At 36.0% G+C, this 12,592-nt stretch overlaps 1 protein-coding gene across 1 annotated transcript in view; it reads right to left on the bottom strand.

Moving 5' to 3' along the window:
* Nucleotides 1–22: 22 nt before the first annotated feature.
* Nucleotides 23–12,592, bottom strand: part of LOC106460489 — a 45,024-nt gene continuing 32,454 nt past the window's right edge. The window contains exon 14 of the mRNA XM_022387237.1: nt 23–329. Within this exon, the coding sequence (XP_022242945.1) occupies nt 323–329 (7 nt within the window). The 3' untranslated portion in view covers nt 23–322. The remainder of the gene's footprint in view (nt 330–12,592) is intronic.

Below are 12,592 nucleotides of genomic sequence, written 5' to 3'. Positions count from 1 at the left end.
GATCCTACTAGATTATGTTTTGTCCCACAGCTTTTACTCTCTCAGGATTGATTTCTGTAGAACTAAGACACAATGATCTCCAACTAATGTCTTTACTTGACGATCTCCTAGCAGAACTGAACTGAGAAAGCAATATTTAATTCCACGGGTAAACTCGGTTTCTTAGTCCAGTTGGCAGTATCACCTTATGACACTTGTTCTTACAGCATTGGTTGATTGTAACACAGACATTGTTAATTCATCTAGCAAATGATATTAGTCACTGGTCCTTTCAACACAGATGCTGTATGTTATCGCAATATCCCTTCAGATAGAATAGACATTATCTACTATAGAGAAGAAACAAACAAAGCAATTAAAACAAGGCAACCTTAATGACTTTCTGGACAATAATATTATGCAAAAGCTGCATAGAAATTAAATAAATTATTATTTTTTAATTCCGATACAACTAAAAGCAGGTAGCAAATATAGTTGCTTAAGTATTAAAAAAGACATACCCTTGCTGTACCTGGATACTTTCAGTTGCCAATCTTTCAGGGTCCTGCTCAAACTATACTCACTCAATATGATGTTCCAGATAGACCAAATATAACGTTCCTTAGCACACAAAAAACCTCGCATTTCCTCAGGGCGACCAGCACTACACACGTGGTGGTCATACTCATTACCATTAGTTTTAGATATCACCTGAACAACTGATGAATGCCACTATTTTCGACATCTTTACACAAATTGGAGTATTGCCCAATATCCTCAGGGACGTCAAGAGCCAGCCCAGAGCCCGGGGTCAGTAATATCATCGGGACCCCCTTTTATTCTATTTATTAACTTTTGCTGATTTTTCATAAACGAAGTTTAGGTGACAAATTTCTTAATGATTCCATGAAAAAGCAGTTGCCATTTTAGCTCATCAAGTAGTATATCTCCGTAAAAACTGCCCCTCCCCCCAGTGGTATGTCTGCAGACTTACAACACTAGAAACCGGGTTTCGATCCTCGTAGTGGGCAGAGCACAGATAACCCATTGTGTAGCTTTGTGCTTAACTACAAACAAACAAACCGTAAAAACCTCATCAGCAAGTAAATTATAATATAGTACAATCAAGCACTATTGTTGGTTAAACTCATTAAGAACATATTACGTCGTCAAGAGATTAATGTCGCTTTTTTTAGATGAAAAAACCCGAACTTGTATATCAAAACAAAACATATATCAAATGAAATAGTCTCCATTCTTATCCATGATGCTTTTCCATCGTACAATGAGGTTATTAACGCCTTGATTAAAGAAATCACTCGGCTTTGAAGCAAAAAAACATTTCGATGTCCTCATTAACACCTTCCACATTTGCAAATGTTTTCCAATTAAGATGGTGTTGCAGCGAACGAAAAAGATGGTAATCTAATGGTGCCATATCTGAAGTATCTGGTGGGTGCGGGAGAACTTCCCAACCCAACTCCATAATCTTGTGTTGCGTCAAACGCACCACATGTGGACGTGCATTGTTGTGGAGAAGAAGAACCCCTTTCCAATTGACGAGTGAAAGGCGTTTCTGCAAAGGGCTTGTTTTAAACGTTCCATTTGCTGACTATAGATCTCTGCATTGATAGTTCATTGTGGATTGAGGAGTTCGAAATGAATTATTCCTTTGATGTCGCACCAAATGCAAAGCATCACTTTCTTCGGATGAAGTCCAGGTTTTGGGGTGGGAAGCCGTTTTTGTTTAGGACTGAGTCATTGTTTTTGGCGTTTAATATTCGCATAAAGAATCCATTTTTAATCACCAGTGACAATTCTGTCCAAAAATGGTTCACGCGCATTACACGCCAGAAGAGGCGAAGCAACGTTCACACGTTGGAAATGATTATCATCGGAGAGTTCGTGAGGCACCCAAGCACCTTCTTTATGGAATTTTCCCATATTCCTTGGATGTTTATGTATCGTTTCATGAGAGACATGCAATTTCAGGGCCATTTCACGAGTGTGTTGCTTTGGGTTAGACTCAACAAGCGTATTCAGAACATCAATATAAATTCCAACATCTCGGCCTCTGCCATCACAGTTATTAAGGAAAGTCACCTGAACGAACTTTGCTGAACACTTACGTTCCAAAACGCGACATTAATTTCTTAACGACCTAATATTTCATTTCTGTAATTCGATCTACTTTTCACTCATGACGTCATTTTCGTGCTTAAAACAGAACAAAAATGGCCCCGTCATTGAAGCGATTGTTCGTGTTATGGATGTCGTACACACATGTTAGACAAATGGAAATAAGCCATGCCGTTTATTATCATTTTGATTTTTGTTTACCGCTGTCGTTCATGTGTAAGAACTGTTATTATGAGATTACCGACTAAAAAATCCTCTCCTTTGAAGAAATTAACCCATAGAAATAAATAAGCAACCCAGAAAACTACACAAATATATTCCAAGTTTACAGAAACTCTCAGGTTAGTTCATTTTTAAGCCACTTTAGGCTGACCGATTTTTAGAATGCCTTTTTGAAATTCCCTTACAAGTTGGGCCTTTTGGGAAAAGTGGGCGGTCACAATTTCATGTAGCCGAAAACTCGCAATGCAATAAATAAGATACGTGGAGTAAGTCATTTATTGTGTATTTGTTAATCTTATTTATAACATTTCCCTGCTTTGGAGTGCTCGTATACAATTGTCAATACATTAGCAGCAAACAGAAGAAAACAGAGTACTCGAAAATTACAGGTGGTACGGTATTTATGTTTAGTGATGAAATAGTTTGCCAAATACGAACTATTATTAGAGCTAATGTGAAAGGTTATACAAGTATTTATTTTGACATTGTACTTTTTCATATACAACTTTTAATAACACCCTCTTATAAAAAGTGAATTAAAATTCTCAATATGGCACAGAAAAGTGTCTTTAATAAAATTCATGCTAATGTTTTAATAAATTGCTGTTTTTTGAACTACTTTCATGTAGCGTAATAGAGTAACTTTAGGCCTATAAAATATAAATCCAACGCGTTCTTTTTGTTTCAAGATGCTAAATGTGACATTATGTAAATTTATAGATAATCATTAAATACATCTGTATCAGTCGTAGGGGAAGTTTTCAAGTGCTGGAAGGATTCTAATGATCCCTTTTAAAATCTGTTCCGTAAATTAATGCGTACAATGTCTTACACACAAATACGGTTATGATTTTCATATAACCAACTTGCGCTGTTCATTAGAATATTTGGAGTCACGCTTCTGTTGTTTAGTGACCTTGATATTTCAGATACAAATAGGTCCACCATAGGCTGTATAATCTCAAACTATCACACGTACATCTGTTGTTTAGTGACCTTGATATTTCAGATACAAATAGGTCCACCATAGGCTGTATAATCTCAAACTATCACACGTACATAAGTATATATTGTATATCTGCGGTTCTTACAAGAGAAAAATGAAGGTATTTGGCTTGAATAATGGATCAACTACTGTCACTATCCGCATGACACAGAACTATCAAGTTACAAGTCTTCGGAAATCCTCCATACGTTGAAATATGAGCCCCCCAGTATGTCTGTGGACTTACAACGCTAGAAATGGGGTTTCGATACCCGTGGTGGGCAGAGCACATATAGCCCACTGTGTAGCTTTTTGCTTAACTTCAAACAAACAAACTAAAATCTGAAGGAGAGATTCTAAACACGCAGTCATTGGGAAAATTTAACACAAAACTGAAAAGAAATGGATTGATTTTTAACAACCCAAGAAAACACAGAACTTCGAAAAATAACTAAAGACACTTGAATCTTATAAATAACACGATGTTAAAAGACAAAGAACTAATTGTCAATGACTCGAAACGATTACTTGTCTTGAAGTTTAACCTAATAGTGTTACTAAGTTCCATCAATGTGGGAAGAACAACACATGGTTGGAAGCAGAAACCTTTCCAGTTTATTAGAGCAATAAATAGGTCCCCTCGAGGTGGATTTCTGTACGTGGTGGTGAGATCTCCCAGGGAAGGTTCTGTATCTTCAGTTTACCTCCTTTGGGATTTGAACATCCACCCACCTGTTTGCTATACGTGGCGTCCCGTGAAGAGGATTCTGGTGGTTGAAGGGTGTCATTGAGGATCAGTTTATATCTGTAGCACATCACTTTGGCCTTGAATTCATGTAGACGAGTAGCTTCCCCAGAGTCATTTGGCTACTCCTGTTGGGCTAGTCAACTAAGTACCAGTATTGAACATTCTCAACAGGTATTGTGGACATTGTGAATAATGCTGGTGTTTGGGTATAGTGCCCACGAAACCCTGACATAGCTATATTGTCATTGTAGTGTGTCCCCTCGTAGGGTTCCATTGTAGATGGGAACTGAATTTTCTTCATTTTTTATTGATCCCTCACCAAGCGACCACAAAAAGTATATTAAAAACCCACATTGATGGGAAAGCAGCAACGTTTAGAAGGCTGATCAGCAGTCACCACCCCAATCTGTTCCTGTACCTCGTTTTCTGACCTTACATTCTACATCTGATAAACATTTAGGACAAATGTGTCCCTTTTTCATTCGGAAGAGATTATAAGGGCTTGCTGGCTCTTCAAAGTCAGTTAAGAAGCTACATTCTGGGGACACCTTGGCAGAAACATCTACATCAAAACACATCAAACTTCTCCTGAATTCGAAGGCCATTGGGGATATAACTATTGACGTTACTCCCCATGCTACTTTTAATTCCTCCCGAGGAGTGATCCTTGAAAAGGATTTATAGAACATCCCCGAGTCAGAGATCCTCGCCAGTTTCTACAGCCAAAAAGTTTCTGCTGTGCAACATATCTCCACTCATAAAGAAGGAATTATGCTGCTTACCAATGTTCTTATACTGACGTTTACATCTCCACGTCCACCTGCCACTGTTAAGGAAGGTTATCTGAACTGTAAAGTATGGCCTTATATTCCTAACCCTTTCAGATGTTTCCAGTGTCAGAAGTTCAGACTTTCAAAGGCATCTTGTCGTGGTTCTCTGACGTGTGCTCATTGTGGTGGCAAAGACCATGACACATACAAGTGTCAAATGGACCCTCACTGCATCAATTGTGTTGGTTCGCACCCCTTGTACATTTGTTCTTGCCTAAAGTGGGTGGAGAAAAGAGGTACAATGCTTACATACTGTAAACAATATCTTGTATCCGAGGCCCAGAAGTCATTGTCTCCTGTTCCATCTCAGACATATGCTGCTGCACTCTATTCCACTGCTACAGTGGGAGTGCAGACAGGTCTTTTGATACCTCCACCAGTCTTTCTCTCACCTTGTCAAGTCTTTTACCCTCTGTTGATGCACGAGCTGACAAGCCTACATCTACTCCTGTCTCTATCCCCACTATCACTTACAGTGACAGTTCGGGTCAATCCCCTTAGCCCCGAGTTGCATGACCATTATTTGGTCATGCACCCAGTCTCTGGAGTCTCCTTCTTCCAATAGAGATCTGCTCATTCGTCTTTGGACAGATTCCATGGAGTTCGATAGACCTTTTTCTACTAAAGAAAAACGTCATGGTCACAAACAAAACGGTTTTTCACCCAGTTCTCCTCCTCCTACATAAAAACGCCCCTTTGGTACAGTGGAACTGTTGAGGATTTCCATATTAATTTGGATGACATTAAGGCCTTGATCGATTCCATCATCCCATGTGTCTCTCCTTGCAAGAAGCATTCTTTCAGCCTGCTGATACTATCACCTTTCGGCAGTTTTCCTTGCACAGGAATGACAGGTTGTCTGATGAACGAGTTCATGGGGGTGTGGTACTGCTGGTTGAACAGCATATACCCTCCATGCCCGTGTTACACGATACACCCCTGAAGGCTGTAACCACCCGTATCTCCGTGGGTCGTACCATCACTGTTTGTTCTCGTTACCAGTCTCCAGGAGAGACTTACGACCAATATGACCTTGACTATCTTACTGACCAGCTGTCATCTCCTTTCTTCATCTTTCTCTCTTCAATACTGGTTCATTTGCCAATTTTCATGCACTCAGTCAGTTTCTTACTGCTATTGATCCATCTATTCACCTTCTCGGGGCAGTGATAATTTTCCCATCATTTGAGGGAGATTGGCCATGGTCAATGCCACCTAACCTGTTTGCCATGGTGGAAGTAAGAACAGGCTGACTAACTTTCTGTCACTGCGCTTTCAAAAGTATATCCTGCTGTCATTAGTCTTCCATCTATTAATGACTGAATGGAGGCAGTGACTAATTGTATTATTCAAGCAGCTATTCAGCCAATTCCCAAACCTCTGCACGTTTCCCAAAGTATCCTCATCCATGGTGGTTTCCTGCCTGGCAGCAGGCATAGAAGGGTTGCGTCTTGAATGTCACTCTTTTCAGTATAAAGATCAATGCTATCACTAAACAGCTTCTTCCTACTGTTGCCAACAGCCTCTATGTTGATAACTTCCACATTTCTTGTCAGTCATCAAACATGAGGTTTATTGAGCAGCAGCTTCAGACTGTTCTCACTTGCTTTTTGGGGTGGACCACAGCAAACGGTTTCATCTTTTTTTCCTCTTAAAACCGTTTACATTAATTTTTGCCACCAACGGGGTTTACACCTTGATCCTGAGCTCCATATTGATGGTGGTGTTCTTCCCGTGGTTCCTGAGACAAAGTTATCTTTGACCATAAGTTTACTTTTATTCCTCATGTTAAGCTGCTTTTTGTCAAGTGCACACTGGCACTGAACATCCTCCATGTCTTCTCTTCCACTTCTTGGGGAGCAGATCATTGTTCTATGCTGAATATCTATCATGCCCTCATATGTTCCAATCTGTACAATGGCTCTGCCTTGAAGATGTTGGACCCTATACATCATCTGGAGCTTCAACACTGCACATGGGCTTTCTACATTTCACCTGTACACTGACTCACATGAACCTCCTCTTCATTTCAGATGTTTGCAATTTTCCTTGCTTTATGCTACCAAGCTTTGATCCTTACCACAGCATCGCACCTGGAGTTGTGTCTTCCTTCCTCGGTGGGCTGTGCCATTTGGAAATAAATGGTCTGCCATTCCTTCTTTTGGACTTTGTATCCAGGCACAGTTGGCTGAATTGGGTCTATGTTGGATGCTGTTGCTGAATCCGATGATCAGCTGATCCTGCCATGGCACTTTACCATCTCCACTTGTGACCTTTCTTTGAGTCACCTGAGGAGGATGATTACTCCTGATTGGAAGCACCGTCTTCTCTTTGCTGAGCATCTTTTGAACCATTCTTCTGTTCCTGTCTTTAAAGATGGTTCAAAATCAGGTAACTCTTTGGCCTCTGCCATGGTTTGTTGTGGCTAGATGGTTGCTCACGGGATCCCCTTTACAATTTCTGTATTCACTGCTGAGTTGTAGGCAATTTCTCTTGCCTTGGAACACTTAGAAGCAAAGCAGAACACTAACTGTACTACTTACACAGACTCTCTTAGCTTTCTACTGGTCTTGGAATCGCTTCACACAAGTTCTCACCCTGTTCTCATTGATATTCAGAAACAATTGGCCCACTCTTCTCTGTCCTCTGTCTATCCAGTTTTTCTGGCTATCCAGCTATGTCCGTATTCATGGGAACGAGCTTACTGACACCACAGCTAAATCCATCTGCTCTGGTGTTGTCACAGCCATGCCTGTTCCATATATGGTCTAACAAGCTTTTCCAAATCAAACCAACTATTGTTGTTTGGCCATCTAGTTTCTGTAAGGATTGGAAGGAGGTAGTTGTATTGTGTAGGCTTTGCATTGGCCACAGTTTTCTAACTCATCATTTTATTTTATGTGGGACTGATCCACCAATATGTAGCCTTTGTAACACTCAAGTCACAATTGCCCACGTTTTGCTTTCATGCCATCACTATAACTATGAAGGGCGGCACCATTTTAGACATTTTTTCTCGAGATTTACGCCTCACATTGGATAGGCAATGATGACACTATCCAGCTTGATTGTGTTTTTAGTCTTTTATGGGCCATTGGCCTTTTTATGTCTAGTTGAGTTTTTAACCTGATTTTAGGTTTTTTTTAGCTTTCAAATTGATTTCTTTTTGCTTTTCATAGAGTTTTACTTTTTGTTTTTGTACCAGCTGTTTTGTACAGATAGCCTAGTTGCTTTGCGCCAAAAAATACCAAACAACCAACAAACCAATAAATAGCGAAAAACATTCTGTGAGAAACTTGTCAGAGTTACTGCTGATAATAAAAAATCACTGATGAGTCATCAGTACAACTAGAATCAAATGGTCGTATGGTTCTTTATAAAAGTGATGAAGAAAGATCTAAAGCTCCCCAGGTAAAACAAACACCCACAGAAAATTCAGGTTTGGTCAAGTATTTCTTAAAAAAGATGCTACAAAATTATCTATTTTTCAAGAATAATAAATTGTTACTTTTTTTTTGTCAGAAGAGAATTTAGAGAAACACCCTACACCTTTTATAAAGGTCACATTTCCAGATGGAAATTCAGGTCCATCCACAGAATGTTTGAAAGCGGTTTCTAATTTGTAAAATCAAAATATAACCCAAGGCCCCTAGAAAATATGTAAAAAACAGGTGCTAAGAAATAAAATCTAGAAGCAATTTCACATGAAATATAGCTTAAACAATTGCATGGTTGTTCACATAAAATCCACAAACATCTAATGAAAAGGTAAAACATTTGTATGTACATTTGACTTGTTTGGTATAATATTTTGAAACGAGTGGACTGTTGTTTTTTTTGTTCATTGTTGAAATTTAATGCCAACAAGTCACAGACACCTACTGTAAAGAATCCTGCCTACACAACCTGACAATAGCAATACTTTTTCAGGATTCTCATTACAGAAGCCACTGCATGCAACTATTTCAAGCCAAAAATGCTACTGCATCATCAGAAAAATGTAACTATGTAGAAAACGTTAAATACCATAAGCAACTGTGCTATAACTATATAAACATAATTTTTTTACATTACAAAAACAGGGGGTTTGCCAGAACTCCCCCTGCTTATATGCATGAAATTACAGATACTAAATAACGAATGATGAATGATCCCAAAGACAAGAGCAAAAAATCCAAAGGTAACAGAGTTTTTGGCTTTAATGGACTGCTTTTGCTTGTTTCTAAACTCTAATGAGAGAAAATGTTTAGGTTTATATATAGTTTTTCCTCAGGTGGAAATCAAAATTATGAACTATGTAGTGTCTTTTTGTTGGCATTCATGTGACAAGAACAGATGTGCTTTTGCTTAGTTAAAAAGAAATGGTAGTAACTGACCTTCTATTTTGGATTCTAAGTTTTTATCACTTTATCTTTTAAGATTATCATTTTTAGTGCTCTGATTATTATTTTTTTTACGAATTTTTAGTTTCTATTTGGGGAGTGTTTTTAAATAAACAAATAATTAAGTCTTACCATGGCTTAATAGTTTTTAACCAGAAGTACAAAGCTAAGAAAAAAAGAAAGTATGAATAAACAAATGGAGCCCAGTAGAAGAAAAACTCGAGCTTAAACAGCAAGAAGAAAAATAATATAAAACATCCAACAATAACCAGGACAAAAAACTGACAAGATTTCCAATCAATACTCAAAATAAAAAGGATCAATATTACCTACGAAAGCAGAGTTAATTATGTGTATTAGTTTTTTTAAAAAGATGAAAAATATTCAACAGTAAATCATTTTTAAGTCATCACTAGCAATCAGTTTCTCATATTAAAACTAACTCATTCTATTTTATGATTTTCTATATCTTTGAACTACTGTGATTTTGTTTTTAAGAATGGACAGCCTATATGACAGTTTGGCCAAAGTTTATTGTCCTAAAATTATCTTAAAGGTTTTTATAACTTACTTTACACATAGTGATAATAATATATAAGGATTGAGAGATGACCTAAATTCTAATTTCTCATTTGTCTTTAGCTCTACACATATACATTTACGTGCTTCCTTACTCAAGTATAATAGATCCTGTAAAATTAAACAGCTAGTTGTGCAAAAAACTTTTATTCTCTTCTAGAAAATGAAAATTTTGGCTTGATTTTTAGTATATACAAGCCAGGAAAATAAACATTAAAATAGAATAAATATTTTGTGTAAACACACTTCAAAATTTAAACAGTTATGTATCAAAACTTAAAGAAAACTGGTTAGGTGAAACAGACTAAGTTAAGATTATAAAAAACAAATTTATCTGTTATAATATATGTCATAAATATAAAATCATTACTTAATTACAGCATAGAAAGCCATAAATTGGATTCTTCATTGTGAACCAAAATATTGACAGCTATTTATTTTGTGCTTCACATGATACGTGTATACATACCATTCAACCAAGCATATTGATTTAATACCCACAATCTGCACATCTTGTCAAATAACTGTACTTTAAAATAACAGCAGTTTTTGTCAAGTAACTGCATGTCAACAAACTACAGTTTTTGTCAAGTAACTGCATGTCAAGAAACTTCAGTTTTGTCACGTAACTGCATGTCAACAAACTTCAGTTTTGTCACGTAACTGCATGTTAACAAACTTCAGTTTTGTCACATAACTGCATGTTAACAAACTTCAGTTTTGTCACGTAACTGCATGTTAACAAATTAAGATTTTGTAAATTTGATTTCAGTAATTGCAGTTTTTTTTATTTAACAAATGACGTTTTTTGTAACTGCAAACTGTGTTTTATTTAAACCTATTTTTAAACACTGCATATTTTTCCCTCAGAAATTGCAATTAATTTTCCTAAGAGACGGCAGAATACACCTTAACTACAATTTTAAATGTCATATATCATCAAGTTTATTAAACAAAATAATGAATACACACACCATTTTGCTGAAGTTAACTCAGCATTATCAACTTTAGAGAATTACCTTAATTACATACTTATACAGTGAAGCTGACTTTATACTGAATTATTAATCATACTCATTTTGCTATATATATATATATATAGTTAATAGACTTGTAAAGCAAAATACATGAGGTTTAAAAAGGGTTTCATCTTGTAAATGCTTGCTCCATAAGGTTATATCTGGCACATTACATCCTATATTTTGAAGCTGTCCAACATTTTACAAGCAATTCTGATGCTTTTTGTGTTTCTATGAAAAATGGTCCATGCAGTTTTTATAGTATGTCATTTAATCCACAGACACTATCACATAAAAATGTTTATTTATAAAAGTTTGATACTGTGGAGTAGGAGAAATTGGTATGTGTATGTATGTATGTTTGCACATGTATGCTACTAAAACTAGGGTTCCATTTTAGTGATTTAACATAAACCTGGGTGATTAGTGGAATTTGCCAACTGATTAATCACTGGGCTTACTAATCAATTACATTTAACTAATTGACTATTCTCACAAAATTTGGATAACCAAAAACAGTAATAATCAGAAACACTAATTTCAACTAGTTGTTTATGTTCATGAGCTATGACACTAAAGAATTAAGCTGAAAAAACCTTGAATTAATCAAAAATTATGATAAAAAATTAAAATGACAATTCTTTGATTACCATATATACTCATGTAATTGTCAAATTTTTGTGACCAACTTTTTAGCCTCTAATTTAAGGATCGACTTTTACACAAGTAATACTTTCAAGAGGTTGAAATGCACACTCATTAAGAGTCCAAAAAACATGAAACAACACTACAATTGATATAAACGACAATAAACAACAAACAAGCAATTTTAACTTTTTACTTACAAAAAAAAAGGTAAATATTAAAACTGACATATCTTAATAATAGAATAATCAGGTTTTTCAAATAAACATGTTACTTATCTATCTACCAATAATATTAGCACCCTTACCTTGGAGTACATTAATTTCTTTAAAATTACAATATTTTGATATTATGATTGCAATTAAGATACGACAGGAAAAATTAATGTTATCTGTGGCTAATACAGCTCATAAAGTTATTGATTACAATTTAATGATTGTACAAACAGACATTTAGCTTCCAGTTCAACTTTTATTCCTGCAGGAAACATATCGACGAGCTTAGCCAAATTTCAAATGACTTTTATCGCATAGTTAGAAAGCCAGAAAAATTGTGATAGGGACATATTCTGCTTTTTGCATGTTATTATTTTGTGTTCTTTAGAGCATTATTTAATTAAATGAAAAATTATTTCATGCAGTAGTACCATTACTATACAAAAGTTGGGTTAAGTGTCATCCAGGTAAGTACTTTATAACTTTGATTTTTATGTGTGTATTCTTTATTTGTTATTTTAAAAATAACTAAAATGAAAAATAGGAACTTTTTAAGTTAGATTAGGTAAAAAATAATAGAAATTCTGCAAGAGGTATGCTTGAGTGTAGGGTAGCGTAACTCGACAGCATAATGTGTGCTGTACATTCGCCAGTGATTTATGACTTATAATGGGGTGAATAGTGGTTAGACACAGTTCAAAGGACAATAAAATTTAAGTATAAATAGATGTGTACTATTATAAGTTTACAGCTATTTAAGATAAACATCTGTAGTTTCATGTTACAATTTGAAGTCATTCTATATATGTATATATATATATATATATATATAGTAATTAAACTATATAC

This window comes from Limulus polyphemus, unplaced genomic scaffold, assembly GCF_000517525.1.
Source record: "Limulus polyphemus unplaced genomic scaffold, Limulus_polyphemus-2.1.2 Scaffold780, whole genome shotgun sequence".
Classification (NCBI taxonomy): Eukaryota; Metazoa; Arthropoda; class Merostomata; order Xiphosura; family Limulidae; genus Limulus; species Limulus polyphemus.
The sequence above is the reverse complement of the archived record's forward strand: the minus strand, read 5'-3'. Positions and strand labels throughout refer to the sequence as shown.